The sequence below is a fragment of the Sodiomyces alkalinus genome (genome assembly GCF_003711515.1).
Source record: "Sodiomyces alkalinus F11 unplaced genomic scaffold SODALscaffold_5, whole genome shotgun sequence".
Lineage (NCBI taxonomy): Eukaryota > Fungi > Ascomycota > Sordariomycetes > Glomerellales > Plectosphaerellaceae > Sodiomyces > Sodiomyces alkalinus.
The window spans coordinates 762,361-785,558 of record NW_021167083.1 but is presented as its reverse complement, the minus strand read 5'-3'; the positions used below and the strand labels follow the sequence as shown (position 1 = coordinate 785,558).

The window sequence follows — 23,198 nt, the reverse complement described above, 5'->3', positions numbered from 1 at the left end:
AAAGTCCGCAAGGCCCGATATTCTCATTCGCACACTTTTCCAAATCTTGTAGGACGCCAACATGCAAAGGCAATCATGTTTGCATCCGACAAAGCTCTTCAGTAAAACGCCAGTGGGACTCCGATCCAATTCCCCCCCCCCCCCCAATTCGGCCGCTACCCGAACAAAGATTCCTTGTGCTCACCACAGATCCTGTCGAAGCTTAACCACTCCATCTTGCTCGAGCCGTCACTGCCGTCAGACCATGCGCCGCCATCATCGAGGGACACGCCCTCGGGATACCGCATGGCGGGGTACCATATGCGGTTGTTGATGGGGTACGGGGCGTAAGGTTCGTTGGCCCTGAAGAAGGCGAGAGCCGACCCGACGAGAGCTCTGGCATGGCGGAAAAACCACATGCGGGGGTAAACCCGGTCCAGAGACTCCTCGGTCCCCGTGCAATGCGAGATGGGTATGGTCGTCTTGGTAACGATGTTGACGCCGAACTCGGACCGGCGGATCAACTCGTTGGAGCTCCTCCCGGTCCTGGACAGCTCGTCGGTCGACGAGTGGATGCGATCCAGGGCCACCATCGCATCGCCCTGCAGGTGCAGGTCCCAGGGCCGGAACCCGGTCTCCCCCCGCACGTTCTGGTCGACGAGGGAGGAGTACCCCGTGCCGTCAAACCTGTACCAGCCCACCCAGTCCAGGCAGCCCGCCCAGGTCTGGAAGAGGCTGCTCCCATAGTCCACGGCGATGTGGTAGTTGTACTTCTGCCCCGGCAGGATCTCGGGCCAGTGGGCGTCCGACGGGCCGACGGGGTGCTGCGCCTCCGGGTCCTCGGCGAGCTGCGCGTTGATCCGCTCAATCTCCTGCTCGCCCCAAATCCCGGCCAGGTAGTACTGGTCGCTCTCCCTATGTTCAAAGTGGGGGTCATAAGTCGCTTCGATGCGATGGAGGGTGGCACGGAACAACTCGCGGACCTCCTTGACGGGACCCATGACGGTCCCGCTGTTGAGCCATCGAGGCCGGTTATACGTCATGTTGCCTCCGTCGGTCTTGGGCCCAAACGTCAGGCTATCCATCCCGGGCACCATCGGGACGGCCCAACAGCCCGGACATCTCCAGTCGACAGGCGAGCACACCTTGTCGGCGCCGAAGATGACATGACGACCCAGCGGGCCGGCGACCTTCTCGGCGTTGGCCGGGGCGAGCTGCTGGATGATGCGCTCGTCTTCTCTGTCCGAGACTTCGAAGTAGCGCTTCAGGAGGACTTCGGGGCCAAACTGGAGCTGGACATGGTATCCGTCGATCATGAGGAAGAGATCATCGTCGGCATCTGGGGGGATCCTCTGCTCGAGGTACTCGGTGACCACGCGGACCTTGGCGAGGTGGGTGTTGGCGGCGTCCCTGTCGCCCGTGGCCTGCCACCCGGAGATGACGGGGGCCCCGTATCGATTGACAGTCGAAGAGACGAGCGCACGACATAGCTCCAAGTTGGGGGCGCTTCCCGTGATGAGGAAATGGAGGCGTCCAGGTGGTCGACGGGCACCAGGGATCGCTGAGCACACGGGGCATGTTGGATGCTTGTTAGCCGGATGGAAGGTGGAAGTGATGCGGTTCTGAGGGTGAGAAGAGAAAGCGCGGTCAGTCAACGAGTCTGGGAGATAAGACTCCCCTCGAGGGGACTATTTCCCTTGTGTCCCAAATTGGGCCTAACAAATTATTCATTGCAACGGGCAAAGCCGTGAAGACAGTGTTTCTCCATGTTTCATTCCATGGGCAGTCGCAGGGAAGCATGGCAGAGGACTGGGGAGATGATGGCTTACCCATGCCAGGTCGGTCGACCACAGGATGCGGGAAAGGATTAGGCCCATGAGAACGAAGGCAAATATAGCCAGTAGCAGCATCTTACGACCTCGCCGTGGCATTGTATACCTGGAGAGAGTGGGTGGGTTGAGACACCTGGGTAGGTCCAGTTTGACGATGGCGGAGAGGTGGAGGGTGAACGGGGCGCTTTTTCACCAGTCAAGCCACCTATCTGAACCGCTTTCCAGGCGGAAACGGTGGCGAACGGAGATCGAACCGTCGCGGTTTTTGCACACCTCACAGATCCGAGTAAAGGGGGAAGGGGAGAGAAAAAGAAAAGAGCAAAAGATCGTTGTTGTGTGTTTGCGACTGCAGTTTGTTGTATAGGGGCAACACAGTTGGCGAGAAAGTTACTTTCTTAGGGGGGAGGCTTACACGATGGCTGATATACAGACTACACCCCGTAGAACCATACCCGGACCTGAATTCGAGCATCTCGAGCATTTCGACCTCGTGTTTTTGAGGGTTCCTCGAAGACTTTCTGGCGACTTGACGAGCGAGACGGGCCTTTATTGCCATCACGGATGGGACATGACAGAGAAATATAATCTAGGTGTATTTCCGGCTATGTCTGTTTCTCGTACCCCTTCTTTTTTTGCACAGGTAAACGAACCAAGTCTGAAAAGACCTGAACTCGACAATACAAAGGCAAGGTATGAGCAGAATTGACAGCGGAGAACGTGGTTAAACGGCCCTGTCGAAGATATTGCGTAGGGACGGGGACGAACCATGGATTGGATCATCTCTAGAAGCATATGATGGCGCCAATAGTCTGACATCTGCATTTATGTTACCGGGTAAGACGGACATCGCCTACGCCCAAACCAAGGTAAGATACACTGGGCAGAGAACTTAAAATGTGCAGTACGTAGCTTTCGACATCGAAGTGGTCGCCTCTATGAGTGGGTATCAGGCTTTCATCCAAATAACGCCCCCTGCCAGCTCGCTGATAACAACTTCTCTATGGCTCCTACAATGCCCTATGGAAGCTCATTCACAAGGACTACGATCGTTCCGACTTCAAGATCATCTCGACGATCTGGGCGTAGCAGAATTTGTTTTTTTGAGAAGCAGACAGGATCTCACTGTCAGTGGTGTTGTTGACTTGGAGTGGCCCTTTATAGGACCAGCCCAACTGTCTGGTCGGCCCTCTCTCTGGTGGCTTCTGATGGAACGTCTAATAAACTCGGCGTGGGATTGGATGACGGTGAACCATGCGCAATCGCTGACCGTTACTTCAAATGCTTATGCATTTCCCAGTACGTTCTGGAGGAAGAGGCCAAAATCCCGGGGATATGAGGTCAAAGAGCTGCCTCGTCTTGCCCGGTGGTCAGAACACTCCGGGGTTATATGGATCCATCTGCCTGTTACTGTCAACCGGTTTTAATGACTGTCGAACATTCCCTTCACGAAGCTGGGACGGGAGAAGAACGCGATGATGAGTTTGGAAGCAGCCAAGAAGAAGAAAGTGGATCTTTGGAGGTCTTACCCAGAAACGGCCTGGTCGCGAAGCCACCCAAGATTGGGGAGATTACGCGGCTGCCAAGAGAGGGAGCCCCACACAGGGACAGTTCCCAACTGTTTGTACGGATACCTACGTTGTAAGGTAGGTACATGCTGTTGTCAGTCCATCGCGGTTAACGTCTGGTGCCGATTTCACTGATATACCTTAAGCAACCTGCAAATACTTCTTAAAGTAAGGTAGGTACTGTACCTTGGTGGAGAGGAGAGGACGACTTCCCTTGTGAACAGTCAGGCTCCGGAGTGTTTGAAATGGAAATTTTAGTAGTTACCAACAAGTAAGGTGCTTATTATGCTTATTACCTTATGTAAGACACCTTACCCTGAAAGCAGATACTTCGCGCATGTACGAATCTTCGTAGGCAGGTACCATATACATCGGACGGCTTAGATGCCAGGAGCTGCTGATCCTGCCTTATATAGTCAACGATAGGCGTAATTACGTTCCCTCTTCAGGGCAACGGATAATTAGTACTCGTGCTCCTCAAACTCTCTCCAGATCATCGACTCCCAAACACTTGTCGGCATGCAGCAAAAGTCAGCCAAATACCAATGTAGAGAGGAAGGAGATCGGGCTTAAGGAAAATACAACGACGATGTCTCCTCTACTCGAGCAAAGTACAACACGCGGGAAGTACGAATATCGTATGACTGATCACCGTCATTATAGTGTACCTAGAGGCACTACCAAAGGAAACGGGCAACGGAGGTCGAGCATGAATGACGAATCTGCCAAGAATACCAGCACAGGACTGGAAAAGCACCGATATTCCATCGCTCCTGGTTTCTTTCCTGCATTCGAATTCGCACCTACCATACCTACCTAGTAGCCTTATATAGGTACCTAGGTGCTTACTAATATCATGCAGTCCCTTAAGTGCAATACGGAAAGAGATAGGGCTGTGTCAATTATTAGGCACCTTGGTTCAGGTACCTTCAGGTATCATTCAATAACGCTCTTTCCTCCACGCGTCATAGGTAAGGTAATTACTCTAAATTTGAAGTGAATGTATCGGTGCTTTTCTGCTTTTACCAAGAGCCTCGCTCCCCCAATGTACCAATTTAGTGCCTCCCTAAGGAAGCCGCCCAGGTAAGCCGCCCAGGTGAGCCGCTAACGACTGTTCCTTATAAGCACATGACAGGCTGCTTTTATTCGTTAGCCCGACTGTCAAGGCCCCAGTTCTGACCCTCCATTTGCCCATTTGCCCATTTGCCCATTTGCCCATTTGCCCATTTGCCCATTTGCCCACATTCCACACGAGCCTCATTACAGGCTCATTACCAGCATCCCCACATCCTTGTCACTTTTGTACCTCATCCGTTGACTTGCCTTGCTCCACGCCGCCCAATCCTTGAGGATATCCCATGTCCTATCTTCCCCTTTTCGCAACTCCACCAGGGGCCCGTGTATCCTCGTTTCTTCCCCTTGTCCTTTTTTCTTTCTCTTTGATCCTCGCCTCCCCTTCTTCCCCTCGATTGTCTGCTGAATAACTTTCGTTTCGTGGAACGCGTCGTAAAGTACGCAATCCAACTATTCTTAGATACCGACACCTTTCTATCCGCCGACATCTCGGCATCATCATCGTACTCGAGGTCGACCCGTCCTTGGAGTGAAGCGTTCTAGCATTCCAGCATTCCAGCATTCCAGCATTCTAGCATTCTAGCATTCCTATCCATTCGACCATCTTTTTCTTCGCCGCCCCAAGCACTCCTTTGAAGGGGAGTTCTTTCGCTACTTTCGATTTATACTCGTCAAGTCCGACTTCTGCGTCCGCCTCCTCGTCGACGCCATCCCACCTACTATACCCTGGAAATCGTTGCCTTGATTTCTTCTTCTACAACCACACACCTGCCGGCGTGCTTCTTTATATCATTATCGGACCGGAAAAGACCGACATACCGCACTGCACGGCCGAAACAATGTCGGATCAGGAAGGCATTAAACTGGAGGCTCGCCGTAGCGAGGAAGCCCACCGCCTCCTCAACGGCGACGAGAAGCAGGATGAGGGCGACAGCTACGATCTCGAAGCCCGTGCCGGCGTGGTCCAAGCCCAAAACACAGACGACAGGCCGACAAAGCCCGTCGAATACTCCACCTCGCCCCAGGTCAAGTTCGCCTGGCTAAGCGCCTACTTTCTCTGCAGCTTGGTCTTGACCCTGTACAACAAGTTGGTGTTGGGTGTTGTATGTCCTCCGCCGCTCTCTTTTTCCATTTTTCTTCTTCTCCCTTGCTATTCTCGTATCTTGCTGACGGGGGCGAATTTCTCCAGTTCCCTTTCCCCTGGCTCTTGACCGCGCTCCATGCCACCTGCGCCAGTCTCGGCTGCTATGGTCTCCTTCAGTTGAACTACTTCAGCATGTCCCGCCTTGGCAGGCGTGAGAACCTCATTCTCCTGGCTTTCAGCTTGCTCTTCACCATCAACATTGCCGTCTCTAACCTGTCTCTGTATGTCGCACCAATGACCTGGCACCAGCCCGAACCACTCTTCCTTCCCTTTCCGAGTCGCTTCCCGCGAGCATATGCTAATCCCCGTCTCAGCGCGATGGTCTCAGTACCGTTCTATCAAGTCCTTAGGACTTCGGTGCCCGTCTTTACCGTTCTCATCTACCGCGTCGTCTATTCCAGAACATACGAATTCATCACCTACCTGACTCTTGTGCCAATCATGCTCGGTGCCGCACTGACGACCATCGGAGAATACACCTTCACCGACCTGGGTTTCCTGTTGACTTTTGCGGGTGTTATTCTTGCCGCAATTAAGGTACGAACTTCTGTGTCCTTGCAATAATGCCCTCGGGAGGGCGCGCAACATCATTTTCGCATATTGCGAGCACATCGCACCAACAGAGTACTAACTGAGTTTGCCTCCGACAGACCGTTGCGACCAATCGCATCATGACAGGCCCCCTGGCCCTCCCGGCCATGGAAGTCCTGCTGCGCATGTCGCCGTATGCGGCACTCCAGTCTCTGGTGTGCGCCTTCGTCGCGGGAGAGTTTGGCGGCGTGTCGCAGATGCGCTCCCAGGGCAACATTGCTACCTGGACCCTCATCGCCCTTCTCGGAAACGGCATGCTGGCCTTCGCCCTCAACGTCGCCTCCTTCCAGACCAACAAGGTCGCCGGTGCCCTGACCATTAGCGTGTGCGGCAACCTGAAGCAGTGCTTGACGGTGCTGCTGGGTATCATTGCCTTCGGCGGCGTCGAGGTTCACTTGTTCAACGGCACTGGTATGGTTCTGACCATGGTGGGCGCCGCCTGGTACAGCAAGGTCGAGCTGGACCGCAAGAGCCGGAAATGAATACAACCCCTTCCCCGCGGGTCATTTTCGGTTGGGAGTTTGGGGACCGGGAGTACTGGGGTATCCGGCAGGGCGTTCGGGCGACACGGCCCTTGATCTAATGGAATGGGCTCGGGGCAGTCGTCATTCGGCTCGATGACATCCGCGGTGGGTGGGCAAACATGGCGACGCAACACACCTTGTCCATCCCTGCCCTCGGAGGCAGGAGTCGATTCCCATTGTTGAGGGATGACGAAGGATGTGGTCATCCTGAAACAAAAGTTCAGCACCTCTGGACGACGAACCTGCTTTCATGCTACTTCTTACTATATGCTACGTACCCATCGCGAACGGTCTCTAGGCGGCCCGGGCATGTGGAGAGCAAACTTGACAGGAAGCTCCATTTTCAAGCGTGTGTTCTCGCATAGCAAGACAACGCATAGCATATACCCATTGCATCAAAGCATTGACGAAAGATGTAAGGAGAGAGAGAGATGTTTATTACGCCGGGCCAGGCGGGTACAGGCGACAAGAGTAGTCGGAGGAGTTTCTGGATCACTTTGTTCAACACTTTGTCAACAATAGGTAGCTCATACGCTCTTGCCACCTATAATACAACATTAGCATTAAACCCGTTGTTCTGTCAAGCCTCGGTGCCAACTAACGGATAGGGGAGCCAGATAACGGACAGGCCGCAGCAAGTAGACTATTCTAAAGATGTTACTTGGATCTGCGAGATCTTTGGCATTCATGATAGTGGGCAGGCCGTCTCGACGCAGGAGGAAGAAATTTGCATTCCAATGGATAGGATTCGCTAGAGATGAGATGACGAGGCTGGATGAGGGTTCTTTTTTGAGTTAGACGGGATTGGAGCTTTCGTATGGGAAGAAAATGCTTCGGTCCTTTTATCAGGCCACTGTTTGTATCCATGAGGGGGGCACAAAACTTCGAGGAGCATAACATCCGCTATGACAGATATAATCTATAATCTGAATCAGTGGATGAGTAGACTGGGAAATCTACTTCTACTGGTTTCTCCCAAGGGCGATAGAACCGCTTGCCGCCTTGTTTGATCTGCCATGTTGCTATAACCCGTTTACAAATGCGCCACATCCGCTTCACTTAAAACCAAAGACTCCCCGAAAGAAAATCGCAGCCTCACAGCTTACTTGTCCTCTCCTCCGCCGCAATAGCACCGCTCATCATAACTTCTTCCTGCCGGGCCATACGGGGCGCCCGGCCCAAGACGAGATCCTTCCCCCCCTTCGTCCCCCACCAGGCAACGCCGATAGACGCCCTCTCGACATCCAACTCCCCGCTCACGAGGACTTCCAAGAACCGCGCCTTGACAGGCTCGCGCATCACGTGGTCGGCAATGCCGTTCATGGTCTGGGCCGTGGTGGTCAGCCAGTCCTCGACCAGCGGCAGCGGCAGGAACGGGAGGGCGTCGATGAGCGTCAGCACGAGGGAGCTTTGCTCCGACAGGAGATTCTGCTTCTGCTTCTGCTTCTGCTTCTGCTTCTGCTGCTCCTGCTCCTGCTCCTGCTCCTCTCCTTGTTGTTGCTGTCCCTGGTTCCCATCCCCTCCGGGCCTCGGTCGCAGGGGCGCCGTGTCGGCAGTCAAGGCGCGGAACCGTACCATCTCGAGAAGCGTCTCGGACAGGTGCGGTTCGGTGACGGAGATGGGGAAGGGAGGGGAGACGATCCGCATGACGGTGCGGAAGGCGATCCGGAACTGGCGCGGGGAGATGTGGGCGGGGAAGGAGGCGAAGAGGGTGTCGACGTAGAAGGGCACGAGTCGGAGGGTGAGGGGGCTGTTGTGCGGACAGGCGAGCACGGAGAGGATTGCGCTGTGGGAGGCCTCGAAGAGCTGGACCGTCAGGGACGACGGGGCGCTGTTCTGGGTCAGGTACGCGGTGGCGGGCTGGACGATCAGCTCGTCGCATGCCTCTGTCGGCATGTGCAGCGGCAAGTGTTCGGCCACGTTGAGGTAGAACAGGTCGAGAGTCCGGCGGAGGAAGTCGTCGTCGGCACCGGCACTGGAATGTGCGGCCGGTTTGAGCGACGACAAGAAGGCGGTGCTTGCCCCGGGATATCGTGCCATGACGTCGAGGGAGGTGAGGTAGGTGAAGGAATAGGTCTGGAAGGCGCTGTTCTCGTTGCGCGATCCGATGAAGAACAGATTGCGCAATATGCGCAGCGTGCCGTCTGCCAAGCCGGGTGCGACCTGATCGCTCCTCAACCTGGAGTCTAACAGGCTGCGTGCCACAACCGCTTGCAAAACGGTGACTGTCGCATAGAGGATCTTCTGCAGAGTCTGCCAAAGTACGGGCGTGGTGACCTGCAGGGCGTTAGGGGTCAAGCGGAGGGGTTCTCCAGACGGGTCAACTCCGGAGAGTTTGTTTGTTCTCCATTGTTGCATGACAGATCGACTAAAGTCCAATAACGCATTATGAGCCCCCAAGACCACCGACGGGTTGGCGGCATGCTCGACCGCGAAGGCCGCCAACTTCGAGAGAGGTCCCATACCCGCCATGAGGGGCTTCGCCTCGAGAGACTGCAGGCGGTGAAACGACGGTGTCTCCGGCGCCCAATGAAGCTGCTGTCCGACCTCGTGAACGTCCCTGTTAATTAATGTGAGGAAGTCACCCTGCTGAAAGCCCTCGTCCCCTGTAATAGCCTGGACCGAGAGCGGCAGCAAGGCATCGCCGTTTATTGAGCTCCTTTGCACCTCGGACAGAAGGGGAAACGCATAGTTGAGCGCCAGGACAATCGACGGCGCCGCCAATGGACCGTCTCGAGGGACCGTCTCCAGCGCCAAGTTGGCAGCCGTCACCACGGCCTGCTGCAGCGTGTTCCGAAGGCCGCTCGACAAGGTGCGACTTTCGCTTCCGTTTCCCTCCATCCCCATGAGGACGCCCGTCAGAACGAGCAGATGCTTCCAGCGACTCGATCGGTCGTCGGTCCCTTTGGCGACGGCACGTGTCCACTCCTCGAGACGGAGGTGACGGGGATAACCGGGGTATGGGTGCTGGGGCTGGGGATGGGGATGGGGCTGGGAGGACGGTTCGGAGCCTTGGTCTCGGACGCGGATGGCGGCGGTGTTGTAGATGCCGATGATGCGCAAGCTCGTTCGGAGCCCATCGCGACGATTCCAGATAGCAGGCGCTGTGAGGAGTTGGGATGTGAGGACGCCGATGTTGAGCGGGTTCGAGAGAGTGGTTAGTAGGCTGGTCGTTGAGCCGACAATCTGATCCGTCTTGGCATCATCGTGGACGGATCGGTAAAGCTGCAGGACCGTATTGAGGAGTCTGTCCGCCGGCATGGCGTGTCTGTTGTTGTATCTGACGCTGTGCGGTCTGGGTGCTGTCTGGGTGCGGTCGGGGTGCTGTCGATATGGATGGCAATGTGCGAAGTAGATGATTGAATTGATGTTTCCCTCGGTACTGTTGGTTGTCGCGATTCTGTGAGACTACGTTGTTAGGTAGACAGCTTGGGGGGTTTTTACCGAGGCAGCTGATCCCTGATAAAGCCACTCCCTAAGCTCTTCTAGAACACCCCACCCCAAGACAATGCAATTACCTAATCACTTGTACAAACCTTACGTAAGGTACCTTCCCTTACCCATACTTTCCTCGTTTGCGATCCTCGATTTTGATACTTCGCATCTTCACGTACTTAGAAAGAAGAGCACGCACGCACGCACACACAGAAGACTGCATAGATCCTCGTGGCCCACTTCCGCCAAAAGGAATGGGAAAGAGAAATGTCCCAGAGAGCGCCCGACTACCCTCCGCCCAACTACATAACGCCGCCCTTCCCGTCCCTGTCGCTCCAACCCAGAGACCTGACAGGCGATCACCGCTGGAGCCTGTACTATCTCAGCGACATATGGCGCTTCACCGTCCTCTGGACCATCATCTTCTATGCGGCGGTCCATCTGGCGGCCGCCGCCATCGCCATCGCCATGCAAGGCGGCAAAAAACGCTCCCGGGTGCATCTCTGGGTGGCGCCCATCATCTACGTCAGCGTCGCCATGGTGCAGGGACTCATAGCCGGTAGCATTGTCGGCGTGATGTACGTACGAGCAACCTAGCGGACCTTTTCTTTACCCCGGGGGGTTGTTTATTTCTGCCATGCGGTGTCTTACTTTGCTGATTTTCCGACTTGGTTCACCCTGATATGTAGACTTGCCGCCGTTTACAACGCAGGTTTCTTCTCCATGTCGACCTGGCTACCCGCCCTTTGGGGTCTTATCAACGTTCTCGTCCTTATCATCTCGTCCTTCTCTATCCAGGGCGCGCTTTGAGACAAATAACATCGGTACATGCTGTTTTCCGCATTCCGAAGATCGTCGGTCGCTGGTTAGGCACGCGGGGTGGTTACATGGGGACCTATCACCACTACCCTGTCAGGTTCGACACGGGGTCATTTGCGAAGCAGCCTGCGAAACTTGCCGTTACCCCACCGGCTGGGGATATCGAGAAACGCTACGAGGACCTTCCGGAGACGATGTAGCCAACCGATCATCACATACATACGGCAGGACGGGATACGCCTAAGGCGAAGGCACCTTAAGGGAAAAGGAAACCGTCCAAGGCTCCTCCGAGCTTGCACTCTGAGGCTCGTCACGATCAACCTGCCCCGAGCGACACGTGCGCTCCAGGCGCCATTTCCCAAGGCACTCGCGGCGTTGCTCTTTGAAAGCCGGTTCCGGGGAGGCTGAGATGGTGTCGTATTGCCGGTCTATGATTTGGTCGAAACATGCCTGGCCGTCGCATAAGAAACGGCTTACGTCCCGCCCGCCCTATCCACTGCGCAGGAACTTGGCACAGAGCAGGAGAACAAGACAAGCTGCTGCTAGCCTCTGCCTCTTCACCAGCTATCGGGTCGCTGCCGTTGGCATTGCTTATGACCAGAGCAAGAGATGGAAGAAGAGGAGATAGTAAGGAGGATTGACTCCATGTTAGCCGTCCCACGGCACTACCGAATAGGACTTGCACCGTTTGCCGAAATACCTACAGGTAGCCAGATGCATAGTTGTACGTAGACGTTGGGTTTATGAGTCAAGCGTTGGGTCAGCACCCAGTACAACGTAGGTCAACCGTATTCTGGGTGGAACAGGTTATTACACGAGAATGTAGAAAAGTCCGCACGTTTCCAATGAATTTCTCGAGAGAGTCCGCTGTTCTGGAACAATGGAAAGGGAAGAAGGGGTTTGAATGAGGTGGGGGAACAAGGGGCACTTTGTCACCAATTGTTCTCACCGAACACAGGGCCCGGTGTATATCTGACCGAGATGGACCATATGGATACCCCGTAATGTAGGTACCTAGGCTAGGTACTGATACCAAGGTTCTTCGTACGAAAGAATAATTGGCCTGATAAATCCTAGGACTCACGACGATCACATCACGTTGCGTCGCACCTGGGCTCATCAACAGAAAATGAATTAAAAAATGAATTTCTTTTCTTCCTAAAATTGTGTTTATACATGAACTTTCCCGCCACTCATTTCTCTCGTTTAATTCCTTCATTTCTTCATCTTATGCCATCCTGGGCCCACGCATAAACGGCTGATCCGAGGGCGTTGGTTCTTCATATTGTTCTCGACGACAATCACATTCGGATGAAATCGCCCGAGTCAGCCGCAGACCAAGACCGACACCTCATCCCCTCTGTACGAACTGCATAAAACATACATATAATCTGCAGGTCAGGCTACTTCAGATAACAGATTTGACTCACGTATACTGGGCGGGCTATGAGGGGCTTTGAGAGAGTGTGAGTTTCTTCTCTTCTTTTTTCTTTCTTTGCCCCTTAACGTCTTATCCCGGATACTCCTTGATTTATACGGTTTATACCCTCCCCGTTCATGCCTGGAAGCCATATCCCAACTCGAGGTATCCTTCTAGAAACAAATCAGATAGCTCCAGTGGGTTATTGGGTTTTGCTTGGATTTCTCCCTACCATATCTTACTTTGATCCATCCATCCATCCATCCTTCCCATCTCTCCCTCTCTCCCTCTCTCCCCCAACACACCCCTAGCGAATCCGGTCCCTCATCCATACTACACCATGGCTTTACGACGTACGGCTCGTGGCAGTCCCGGCGTTGCAGCCCCCACCACCTTCTTCGGCCTCAGACACAGCGCTCCATATGACAACGAGGAAGACAACTCTCGCCGAGAACCACCAATCGACGGGACATCCACCGCCGCCGCAGCCCTCCGAACTAACGGAACGCACAGAGAGACGCCCGACGAGGACAGTCCGGATTCGTCCCCGGCCATGGAAACCATCCGCAGCTTCGACCAGAGCCGCGCCGGCGACTACTATCCAGGGGGTCCCAAATCCCTCGCGGGGATATCCCTCCGCGCCTTCCTCCTCGGCATAACCCACGCCTCCTCGGTCTCCGCCATCCTACTCACCCTGTACACGACCACCTCCCCCCTCTGGCGCGTCCCCTTCTTCCTCGCCGCCCTCTCCCTCTTCCACTTCCTCGAGTTCTGGACCACGGCAGCCTACAACCCCCCCGAGGCCCGCGTCCACGCCTTCCTCCTCACCGCCAACTGGCCCGCCTACGCCATCGCCCACGCCGCCGCCTGCACCGAGTGCCTCCTCGCCGGCCTCCTGCACCCGGGCCCCTACGCCGCCGTCCCGCCCTCGGTGCGTGTCGCGCTCATGGCAGCCGGTCTGGCCCTCGTGGCCGCCGGCCAGGCCGTCCGTTCCGCCGCCATGGTCACCGCCGGCCGCAGCTTCAACCACACCGTCCAGCACCGCCGCGCGGCCTCCCACGCCCTCGTCACCAGGGGCATCTACGCCTGGCTGCGCCACCCGAGCTACTTTGGGTTCTTCTGGTGGGCGCTCGGTACGCAGCTTGTTCTCGGGAACGTCGTCTGCTTTTTCGGCTATGCTGTGGCGCTGTGGCGCTTCTTCTCCGGCCGCATTGTTCATGAGGAAGAGCTTCTCGTTCGCTTCTTTGGCCGGGATTATGAGGAGTATCGGAAGAGGGTCGGCACCTTGATCCCCTTTTGCGGCTGATTCTTGTAGGGGTATGGAGGGGCAATGACTGAATAATTAGTATACCGACGAAAGAGTTATCGGGGAGGATGTTCGTCCTGGGTCGCTTTATGCTGTATTAGGACTCTGGGACTACCGTGGTAGGACCTCTCTAATAGAGTGTTATAGTAAAGTAGGTACAATACAATAGACATATGGAGATCGTCCTACAGAGTGTACTAAAGTGCCTCGGGTACTCGGTGCATTGCTTGGAGATGCCCGAGACAACTGAACAAAAAGAAAAATGACCAACTTTTTCATTTAACTATTATCTTTTAGCCGCCACCTTTTGGGCAAGCAGCCCAGCGTTATTACGGACAAGACATAGACAACCAAACCAAAAGACGACTCCTTTTGAACTCCCCGCCACATGTCATGCCACCGGATTCCCCGCCATCCGCTTACTGACGCTCCCATACTTGGCCTGCCATGCGTAAAAGTACATCAACGCAGCAAACGGCTGGCCTAGTATGGTGAAGGAAACCCAGAAGATGCAGTTCCCCAGCATCCGACCCGTTGGTGACTGCATCTTCTCCAGAGGAGCTGTCAGGTTGATCAGGGGCAACTGCAAGAACATGCCGAGGAAGGCGACGCCTATCGGAAAGCAAAAAAGTAAGTAAAAGTATTCTTGCAGATACACGCACATCTTGAACTCACCGATAATATTATGTGTGGGGACGCCGACTAGGACCTCGTGCAGCACGGCGGATAGGAAAAAGACGGCAATGCTCGCGTGGGAGGGTTTCCAGCCCCGACCGACCATGGGCATGTAGACGTGGCGCTTGAAGTACTGGTACACGGGCTTGTTCCAGGTCCGCCAGTACGCGCCCAGGCTCTCGCTGTTCCACCAGTCGTCGTAGAAGGAGCGGTCGCCGAAGCGGGTGACCTCTGCGAGGGCGTTGAGGAAGGACTGGAAGAGGGCGAAGAAGCCGGCGAGCCAGATGACGAGGGAGATGGTGGAGAGCTTCATCAGGCGCTCCAGAATGTTGGGGATGTCGAGAGAGGCGATTTTGTCGAGGGAGTTGCGGAGCACGGGAGCGGCGTATTGCTCGCTCGCAAACCAGATCACGACGCTGAGGCCGAAAACCTCGCCCACGCGCTTGGCCACGAACACCCATCGGATCTTGTCGGTGCGGGGGTACGCGGGCTGATAGACGAGCGTAGGCGCCCACCAGAAGTAGACGAGGTTCCCCATCGTGATGTTGTTCGGGTAAGGGCACTGCTTGTAGATCTCGGGCATGGCGTCCAGCTCACCCTTGACGGGGTGGAGGTAGGCGTGCCGGAGATCGCGGTTGGTGAATGCGTAGGAGGATGTCTTGAGCCAGACGATGACGGCGTGGAGCTCTGTCAGTGTGCCGATGAGCGGATGGTAGATGCGGAAATAGACGACAAGGGTGGTGATGGCGAGGGCGAGGGTGATGTTGGCGGCGTGCAACCAGGCCACGACCTTCCAGGTGGCGTTGAAGCGCTTGTTCTGATCCTCCGTCGGGCTGGCGGTGCCGTCTTTTGTACGTTTCCGCAGCCCGCTAGCTTGCTGCGCAGCGGCCAGTTCGATGAGGTAGGCGGCGAATAGGTGGCATGGAATAAGGAAGTAAAGGATCAGTCCGAGAATCACATCCTGCCGGCTAAAGTCGTGGCAGCGGATGCAGATCAGAACGCCGTACTGTCATAGGCAAGGTCAGATGATGAACTGACACCAAATAAAGTGAGAGGAACGGACGAGATGGGGTGGGACGACCACAGGGGTGTCTTTACCTTCTGAATGTTTTCAATCATCAAGCGCAAGTTGCCAACGACTAGAAAGGAGAAATGTTATCAGAATTGATGTCAAATTTCAATGAAGAGGGCCAACGGACACACTTACCTATCACAATGATCATGAGATTCCTGAAGCCAAGAAAACTCGGAGCCACGGTGGAATCCTGGCTGAGTTTGGACGGTTGTGACTGAGAGTGAACTGCGGCAACATGTCTGTACTTCTTTTGAAGAGCGCGCCGTAGCTCGTGGGTAGCTCGCTGTGCTGTTTCTGGCGTAGGCTCAGAGCTGCCTTCGTTGTCCTTGGTGTGCCGGCGGGTGGCCTGGAGGTTATCAACACTGGTGCTGGTTGCTGTCGTTGTGGTCATGATGACTGGGAACAAGATGTGGAGAGGAGACTGGGGAGGTCGTCAAACCCGTTAGGGCCTCCTGAACTGTAGATGGCAATGCGGTTGGCGTCAGGAATACACCGAGGGTATTGAACTCGATAAAAGAAAAAAGTGAAAGAAAATAACGAGTGTGATGAGACAGAAAAGAATGTTGAAATGACAAAACCCCACTGCGACTGAAGAATTAGGAACAGACCCGACGTGATGACGAGATGGAGATGGGTCGAGAACTTCGCCTGGATGCAAGGTACCGTGGGTGTAATGTCTACCTTATGACTTCAAAGAAGTATAGCAGTACCTACCTTTGTGTAGGTACTTTCAAGTACCGTCCGTACCCAGTCTGCAGGATTATTAGTGGGGGATGTTTGGACGCGGAGTCGCCGAGGGGCTAATGATACAACGTATCGAACAGTGAGAGAGCGAGAGAATCGAGTGACAACGCTGGTGAAAATGATGTACAAATATAGGCCGAGGATCCCGAGGTTGCGAAAGGCGATCTACATTCTTAGGGAGCCTGTAAATTCCATGCAGCTATTACGTGGGTAAATCGATTGGGTTCTCGGCCGTTCGTCTTTTCTTCGTATTGGGAATTGTGAGGATAAAAGGAGAAGAGGCAAAAACGGACGTCCAGATGCATGGACTAACTACCTTAGTGTAAATACTCGCCCAAATTTCCCCGTCTTAGACCCTTCAGATACAACGAAAAGCAGTGCGAAGGCCCAGGTTGAATGGGAAGCCGCCCGCCGAGCAAGGGTCTCGGAGGAATGATGGATAATGATGGGATGAATACCACGGCCAATTCAAGGGCGTGTTGCTGGGATTCAAAGAGAATGGGAGCAGTGAGGTGAGGGGCTGGGGAATCTCCTGATAGGGTGTGACGTTAGGCATTTCAAGCTGCTGACATTTCTTGCGTGTGCTCCGAGCTTTGAGGGTCTGTGCATGGTCCTATCCGCATTATTTGCCTGCTACTCAAGGTATTTGCGTTCCCAAGTACGAGTACCTATCTGAGACGAGGACCATGGTCACCTACCTCAAACCTGGGTCGTACTTTTCACATGCCAATTGAAAGAGAGGTCGTCTTATAATCTTATAATCAGTACCCAGGCATTTACACTGCAATCACCTGTAATCAGAAGCTTGCAGAATTTTGCCCTGTTCTTCTTCGCCGCGAGTGACCATTGGGTGACAGGGCGTCTAGGTGACTGCAGTCCCCTGAATGAAGACTCGGAAGAAGAGCAGAATCGTCTGACCAGATGCTGCCTCGAAAGGTCCCGCAGAGGAATCTCTTTCATCTGAAAAGTTGTTTGGGAACTCGGCCAAATACATGCCATGGAACATTAGCCTTAAGGGGCCTTCATTGTTGAAAATCATGGGTAAGACATGTGATAGCAAAAGTTCCCTTCGTCCAAATTCCTTACCAAGCGCAGTCTATCCCTATGTGATACTGGTGTAGCCTTTGTGCGACTTCCAGATTTACAGGTTGCTCTCAAGAAGCATCTGGATTGTGAAGCCAACGCCACCACCGTACCTAATAAGGTACCTTAGGTAAGGTAGGTTCCTGGCATGTTTAGCTTATCAGCCTATCACCATGTGACCCACTGGTCCGTGCAACATCGCGCTTCCCGACAGCTTCAGTCCATTGATGACCTTCACCAGCAGATATCAATACAAGACATCCTAGGGAGTCGATTACGTCGTGGGAAAAGTGCAAAAACAAACCTTGCTCGTGTGTCTTCTTCTTGATATTCCGAGAGTATCTTAGCCACCCGAACATACTCACCCCATTCACCAGTACCATCTTCTGCCCAAAGAGTTCACCGCGTCGCAATCATTCATTCTCCCTCTCATGAGAGAGCCTAATCATGGCTTACGAACCCCGTGGGGATTACTCCGATAGGAGAGGAGGCGGAGGAGCCTTCGGCGGAGGCCCCGATGGTGCTGATGGTTTTCAACCCAGGGCAAGAGGTCGGCGTACGTTATTTTCTTTTCCTCATCTTTTGTGTATTCCATCTCAACCAGAACCGGCTTGATGGGTCTCAGCCACCGGTTCTCATCCCCCCTCCCTTGGTTGCCTCGTTGTCGGGAGAACACAATGGATTGACGGATATCTCATTTAACAGGCCCCGTCACTGACTACGGTGCGACCCTGGCCACCTGGATGCGCCACCGTGCCCCAGGAGCCGCTGCCACCCCGACCATCTTCACTGCCCAGGATGAGAAACCGAGCCCCAGCTACATCGTGCAGGTTCGTGTCGTCCTCCTCTCCCACGCCAAAACTGGCATCTCCTAGGCCTAGACCTAGACCTGTACGCTTTGCATCTCACACACCATCTAGTTCATATCTCCTGCCGTTAAGAGGGCAGACCCCGAGGATGCCTTGCCAGTCAAGCATCTCCACTCATCGCTCAATAAAATCAAGCACCCCGTCAACGTCGTCAGGTGGACGCCAGAAGGTCGTCGCTTATTAACCGCCTCCAGTAGCGGCGAGTTCACCCTGTGGAACGGCACGGGCTTCAACTTCGAGACTATCATGCAAGCCCATGACTCGGCCATTCGCACCCTTGCTTACTCTCACAACAATGACTGGCTCCTCTCGGCCGACCACGACGGCATCGTCAAATATTGGCAGCCCAACTTTAACAACCTCCAGAGCATCTCGGCCCACAGCGATCCCATCCGAGACCTCGCCTTCGCCCCCAACGACTCCAAGTTTGTCACCGCCTGCGACGATTCCACCCTCAAAATCTTTGATTTCGCCGGCGGTATCGAGGAATCCGTCCTCCGAGGCCATGGATGGGACGCCAAGACCTGCGACTGGCATCCTACCAAAGGTCTACTCGTCTCCGGATCGAAAGACCACCTCGTGAAGCTCTGGGATCCCCGGACGGGGAGGTGCCTGACCACCCTACACGGTCACAAAAACACCATCACCAAGACCCTGTTCGAGAAAGTGCAAGGCGACTGCTTGGCCACCTCCGCCCGAGACCAGACGGCCAGAGTATTTGACCTGCGCATGATGCGTGACGTATGTCTGCTCAAAGGCCACGAGAAGGACATCTCCACCCTGACCTGGCACCCGATTCACTCGAATCTCCTGAGCACCGGCGGCCACGACGGCTCGCTCTTCCATTACATCCTCGACCAGCCAAACACCCCAGCAGGCCAGGCCGTCCAGACCGCGCCCTATGACACGCCGGATCCAGCTGCCAGCCTGGCGCAGACCATCTACCCCTCGCACAAGGTCCCCTACGCCCATGATTTTGCCATTTGGTCTCTAGACTGGCACCCGCTAGGCCACGTCTTGGCATCCGGCTCCAACGACCGCATCACGCGCTTCTGGTCTCGCGCACGTCCGGGCGATGCTGACTACGTCCGCGACAGGTACCACATCGGCGAGGCTGCTGCCGAGGCGCAAGGAACGTGGGATCGCCGCGGCATGCGCCGTCAGCGCCAGGAAGAGGAGGAACAGGAAATGGAGGACGAGGCGGAAGGTCTCGTCGACCAGAAGATGCCCATCAAACAACCCTCTGCGCCCGGCTTTCCGGGCCTGCCAGGCCTTCCCGGGCTTCCCGGCTTGTCCATGCCGCAACCCAACGGCTCCGCGACCAACCCTGTTCCTCCCCCGCCCCCTATCCCGGGCGTGGGCGTGGGCGTGGGCGGTCCGACGGGGGCCCCTCCACCTCCCCTACTGTTCCCTCTGCCGGGGTTGAACGGCCAACACCCTCCACCTCCACCTCTGACCGGGATCGACCCCAGCAACCCGGCCGACCTCGCTAAGATTGCGGAAATGATTCAGAAAGCCGGCGGCACCCTTCCACCGCCGCCTCCAGGCGGCTTTCCCGCACCCCCGCCCCCGCCGCCAGGGGGGATTGCACCACCACCACCACCGAACTTCGTTCCCCCGCCAGGTGGCCTGCCGCCCGGTTTCCCGTCTTTCCCCGGTCTTGGGGGAGGTGGTCCTCCTCTTTCCCTCAGTAGTGCGGACGACGCAAGGCGAAGGGCGCCGCTTCCTAGTCAGGAGGAGAGTCTTAAAGCTGAGCAGCGAAGGGGGCACTACACCCGCTCGAGATGAACTGTATAGATCGGGGGAGGGCAAAAGAGTTATTTGGATCCAGATCCAAAGATTTCAGCAGGGGAGGGGGAAAGGAACCTGGATATATAATCGGCTTGTATTAGTAGCGTTTATGAAGAGTGCAGCAATGGGTAGATATCTTGGGCGTCAGGTTTTCGTAACGGTGGAAGTGGTGGACAAACACAGCTGCAATGTCGGTCTTCCCAACAGGTGACATTCATGGCATCGATATCTCCAAGTCAAGCGATTCAATGGTGTGTTGGTCAGGTGCATTCACTCCTGGCCACGTGATGAGACGCTGGGGAAGAAGAAATGCTGGGTTTATTGCTTCACCCGCCTTACCTGCTCACGTGTACGCACATATATTGTACTTTCTACATTGTGATGAGTGGCTGATGACATGAGCTACTCATATGGTGCATGCACGCTTGCGCTACGCAAAAAATGTCTAACTTTACATGGATGATGCCCCCTGTTAAACAAATAAAAGATCCTTGATGCAAATTCGTCTAGCGAACCGTTTGCTCATGGGGTAAAAGGGGAAAAGGAAGGGGATCGACAGAAACGGAGTACAATGTACAGTCGAGGGAAGATGCATCGGGTGTAGGGAGGGGAAAAGGGCGAAAAGGTGAGGAAAGAAAATCAAAGAATACATCCGTTAGCCAAGGAATGGCTCCGTCCGCCGAATGCCTCAATATAGTACAACCCGTCCTCTCCAATGGCCCTGAGGCGGCGCAAGAGACATAACCACCCCATCTCCCCGGGCCACCGCCTAGGCGCACAGCCTAAGAGCTGGAGCCCTTGCCCTTATTACCAGCCTTCTGGCCAAACTCGCGGACGACAATAGCGCAGTTGGCATCGGCGCACAGGCGACGACGGCGCTGCGGGGGCAATCTCGACGCGAACTCGAGGCCCGTAGCGCGCTCGACGGCCTCAAGGGGCATCTCAAAGTCGGAGAGCGGCTTATCGTTGGGGATCGGGGCGTTGGGGAGCACGAAGGCACCGATGGCGACGGGCCCGCCGACGCGGCCGTCCTCGGCGAAGATGACCTTGTAGAAATGCGTCGGCACGGCGATGTTGGGCGGGTTCCCGATGACCTCGTAGCGGGTGTACCACTTGCCGTCGGTCGGGTCGCGCTTGGGCAGGTAGAGGGGCCCCGTGGCGATGCGGACGCTGGGGTACCTGGTGGTGAGGCGGCGGCAAAAGTCCTCGAAATGGGCCCAGTAGTCGCGGTTGAAGCCGTCGCCGACCTGCGGGCACATGTTGGTCAGGTAGAAGGTGCCGTCCATGGCCTGCTGGGACCACTTCGCGTCGGCGGCGGGGACCTGGTGGCCGCGGTCGTAGCCCGAGCGGAAGTAGTCGCGGAGCTTGGCCTGGAACTTTTCCGGGACGGTCGGGTCCTCCAGGAAGCTGGAGTGCTTGCGGTCGCCGCCGCGGAGGGCCAGGGAGGCCGGCGTTATGTGCTCGACTACCCAGTGCGGGTTGCGGGTGCGGCGGTCGTAGGAGGAGATGAGGGCGGCTCGGGTCGCGAGGTCGGCGTGCGGGCCAGGGAAGCCGTACTCGAAGAAGCCGGCCGGATCGACGGGTGGGCCTGTGGACGGGTTGACCGGCGTGGACGACTGTGAGGGAACGGCGGGTGTTGGAGAAGCGGAGTTCGAGAAGATCTGGTTTGCTTGGACCGGGACGGGCGATGTTGAAGCAAGAGTAGTTGGTGCAGGTGTGGTGGCCGTCTTGGGCTCTGTATGTGTTGAGGGTCGAAGAGAATACATGGCTGCGGTAAGAGCTGCGCCGCTGCCAGCACTGAGAGCAGCGACGAGTGCTAGAGAAGTTGCTTTTGACATGGTGATAGGAAGGGACCCCGAGGGGTTAGCACCGGCTCGCGTTTTGGTATTTAAAAGGGATTTCGAGGCGTGTATAGGTCGGGTCGTCTGTCAGGCGTAGACTTCAGGCGTAGACTATGTCAGGTGTCTGTTGGTTATGACTGAACTCAACGACGTGCGATACCCAAGGGGGGCATGTGCTAGGGTGGCACGAAGGATGTTTCTAACCCGGCAGGTGATGGAGGTCGATCTCGCGTTTAAAGGTGCAACGGCTTTTTTTTTTTTCTTTTTTTTCTTTTTCTTTTCCTCTTCAGTCGTGATACGGTTGCGCGCTAATACACATCTGACCGCAGGGACCGGTGATCACGTCACTTATTGGTCACGAAGAATGTACCTGGTGTTAAGAAAGTACCTCCTATAGGTGGGACAAGGTACTCAGGCACTCTTTTTAACCTTCCCATACCTAGGTACCTGTACCTACCTTACCTAAGGTACCTAGTGCTGTGATACCTAAGGTAAGGTACCTACACCTACCTTATTTTGTGAAAGACCGGTATCCGAACTGTTGCCGACTCTTCGCTTTTAGGTTTCTGTCCACCCTGCGCAACGGCCATCCATATACTCGCCGCGTTTGTGCGCCTTGGCTTGTCCTCTATGGGACTGACCGAGTCATTCGAGGCAAGTGAAACAGGACTAAACAAAGCCTTTCTCTGGTGTGTAACTTGGTGTTTGGAAACCTTATAGTAGCTTAAACATTGCAGGCAATGGGCGGGCGAGCCGTTGCTGGACAAGATGATTACGGATAATCAGCGGAGGTCTGTTGTTACCCTTTAGTTCTCTTCAACGAAGGCCACGAGTCCTTGGCTTTCGCCTCGTTTTTCTCGTCGAGACAGCAAACGCGGTATAACGAATCTATCGCCCCTCGTTGATATATATATGGATCCAGACCTCCTTAAAGTTTGATGGTTCCTGTGATGGCAAGATCGGTTACTTCGAGTTGCTTAGCCCCTAACTATTTATTGGTCTTCGTACAAGGGTTTATTTTCGTCCTTGATATATGCAGCTTCTGGCCCCTCTCTCGCCTTTTTTCTTTTCTTCTTCTTTACGCAGGGAACCCAGGCTGTAGGTAAACCCGCATGTTTCCTTTGTCTTAGTTACGACTTTGGTAGCACGACGATGGAAAGCTTTGGAATATGTTCGCTAAAGAATATTTACGGAGCGAGCGTCAAATAAAGGCCACTTCCTGTGCGTAGGTGTCATCGTACCGGCAAGCAGCGAGATCAACAAAGGGATCTTTGTCGGGTTTTACTTCGTACGAAGCATCGTTCTCCGTAAGATACCTTACCTTACATTAGGTACGACGAAGTACTTTGTACTTTACCGGATGGTGGACCCTGGTGGCTTGGAGTTATCGCTGAGAAGTTGATTGGGTCGAGGGCCCACGTTGTGGTTTCC

General features: G+C 55.1%; 10 protein-coding genes across 10 annotated transcripts; 5 read left to right on the top strand and 5 right to left on the bottom strand.

Moving 5' to 3' along the window:
- Nucleotides 1–155: 155 nt before the first annotated feature.
- Nucleotides 156–2,290, bottom strand: SODALDRAFT_344477 (hypothetical protein; the record flags this gene model as incomplete). Its single annotated transcript, XM_028613166.1, has 2 exons — nt 1,809–2,290; nt 156–1,601 (listed from the first exon to the last, which is right to left on the bottom strand). The coding sequence occupies exons 1-2, from the start codon at nt 1,908–1,910 to the stop codon at nt 156–158; spliced, it is 1,548 nt and encodes a 515-aa protein (XP_028466380.1). The 5' UTR covers nt 1,911–2,290.
- Nucleotides 2,291–2,501: 211 nt separating this feature from the next.
- On the top strand, nt 2,502–3,349 carry SODALDRAFT_165436 (hypothetical protein). Its single transcript, XM_028606971.1, has one exon. It carries the CDS (start codon nt 2,747–2,749, stop codon nt 3,233–3,235), a length of 489 nt encoding a protein of 162 aa, XP_028466379.1. The 5' UTR covers nt 2,502–2,746; the 3' UTR covers nt 3,236–3,349.
- Nucleotides 3,350–5,289: 1,940 nt separating this feature from the next.
- SODALDRAFT_277585 (TPT-domain-containing protein) lies at nt 5,290–6,667 on the top strand (the record flags this gene model as incomplete). Its single annotated transcript, XM_028608076.1, has 4 exons — nt 5,290–5,553; nt 5,640–5,815; nt 5,909–6,131; nt 6,245–6,667. The coding sequence occupies 4 exons, from the start codon at nt 5,290–5,292 to the stop codon at nt 6,665–6,667; spliced, it is 1,086 nt and encodes a 361-aa protein (XP_028466378.1).
- A 904-nt stretch (nt 6,668–7,571) lies between these two features.
- On the bottom strand, nt 7,572–10,099 carry SODALDRAFT_333175 (peroxin 8). The gene has a single exon (XM_028611900.1). It carries the CDS (start codon nt 9,968–9,970, stop codon nt 7,805–7,807), a length of 2,166 nt encoding a protein of 721 aa, XP_028466377.1. The 5' UTR covers nt 9,971–10,099; the 3' UTR covers nt 7,572–7,804.
- A 312-nt stretch (nt 10,100–10,411) lies between these two features.
- Nucleotides 10,412–10,954, top strand: SODALDRAFT_324030 (hypothetical protein; the record flags this gene model as incomplete). Its single annotated transcript, XM_028609852.1, has 2 exons — nt 10,412–10,722; nt 10,834–10,954. The coding sequence occupies 2 exons, from the start codon at nt 10,412–10,414 to the stop codon at nt 10,952–10,954; spliced, it is 432 nt and encodes a 143-aa protein (XP_028466376.1).
- A 703-nt stretch (nt 10,955–11,657) lies between these two features.
- SODALDRAFT_165347 (hypothetical protein) lies at nt 11,658–12,351 on the bottom strand. Its single transcript, XM_028606970.1, has one exon. It carries the CDS (start codon nt 12,180–12,182, stop codon nt 11,724–11,726), a length of 459 nt encoding a protein of 152 aa, XP_028466375.1. The 5' UTR covers nt 12,183–12,351; the 3' UTR covers nt 11,658–11,723.
- SODALDRAFT_165331 (ICMT-domain-containing protein) lies at nt 12,297–13,905 on the top strand. The gene is made up of 2 exons (XM_028606969.1): nt 12,297–12,429; nt 12,897–13,905. Exons 1-2 carry the CDS (start codon nt 12,410–12,412, stop codon nt 13,687–13,689), a joined length of 813 nt encoding a protein of 270 aa, XP_028466374.1. The 5' UTR covers nt 12,297–12,409; the 3' UTR covers nt 13,690–13,905.
- Nucleotides 13,906–14,080: 175 nt separating this feature from the next.
- SODALDRAFT_277231 (MBOAT family protein) lies at nt 14,081–15,830 on the bottom strand (the record flags this gene model as incomplete). Its single annotated transcript, XM_028608050.1, has 4 exons — nt 14,081–14,301; nt 14,365–15,370; nt 15,463–15,503; nt 15,572–15,830. The coding sequence occupies 4 exons, from the start codon at nt 15,828–15,830 to the stop codon at nt 14,081–14,083; spliced, it is 1,527 nt and encodes a 508-aa protein (XP_028466373.1).
- Nucleotides 15,831–17,713: 1,883 nt separating this feature from the next.
- On the top strand, nt 17,714–19,923 carry SODALDRAFT_324027 (WD40 repeat-like protein; the record flags this gene model as incomplete). The annotated part of the gene is made up of 3 exons (XM_028609851.1): nt 17,714–17,822; nt 17,972–18,096; nt 18,187–19,923. The coding sequence occupies 3 exons, from the start codon at nt 17,714–17,716 to the stop codon at nt 19,921–19,923; spliced, it is 1,971 nt and encodes a 656-aa protein (XP_028466372.1).
- A 294-nt stretch (nt 19,924–20,217) lies between these two features.
- On the bottom strand, nt 20,218–22,247 carry SODALDRAFT_333170 (hypothetical protein). Its single transcript, XM_028611899.1, has one exon. The coding sequence runs from the start codon at nt 21,762–21,764 to the stop codon at nt 20,709–20,711; it is 1,056 nt and encodes a 351-aa protein (XP_028466371.1). The 5' UTR covers nt 21,765–22,247; the 3' UTR covers nt 20,218–20,708.
- Nucleotides 22,248–23,198: the final 951 nt, after the last annotated feature.

What these genes read in the sequence shown, in the direction of transcription:
- SODALDRAFT_165436 (XM_028606971.1), top strand. Translation starts at nt 2,747, where the DNA reads ATGAGTGGGTATCAGGCTTTCATCCAAATAACGCCCCCTGCCAGCTCG.
- SODALDRAFT_333175 (XM_028611900.1), bottom strand. Translation starts at nt 9,970, where the DNA reads ATGCCGGCGGACAGACTCCTCAATACGGTCCTGCAGCTTTACCGATCC.
- SODALDRAFT_165347 (XM_028606970.1), bottom strand. Translation starts at nt 12,182, where the DNA reads ATGAAGGAATTAAACGAGAGAAATGAGTGGCGGGAAAGTTCATGTATA.
- SODALDRAFT_165331 (XM_028606969.1), top strand. Translation starts at nt 12,410, where the DNA reads ATGAGGGGCTTTGAGAGAGT. An exon ending in ATGAGGGGCTTTGAGAGAGT is followed by an intron (nt 12,430 to 12,896) that starts GTGAGTTTCTTC and finishes CGGAACGCACAG; the next exon opens with AGAGACGCCCGACGAGGACA.
- SODALDRAFT_333170 (XM_028611899.1), bottom strand. Translation starts at nt 21,764, where the DNA reads ATGTCAAAAGCAACTTCTCTAGCACTCGTCGCTGCTCTCAGTGCTGGC.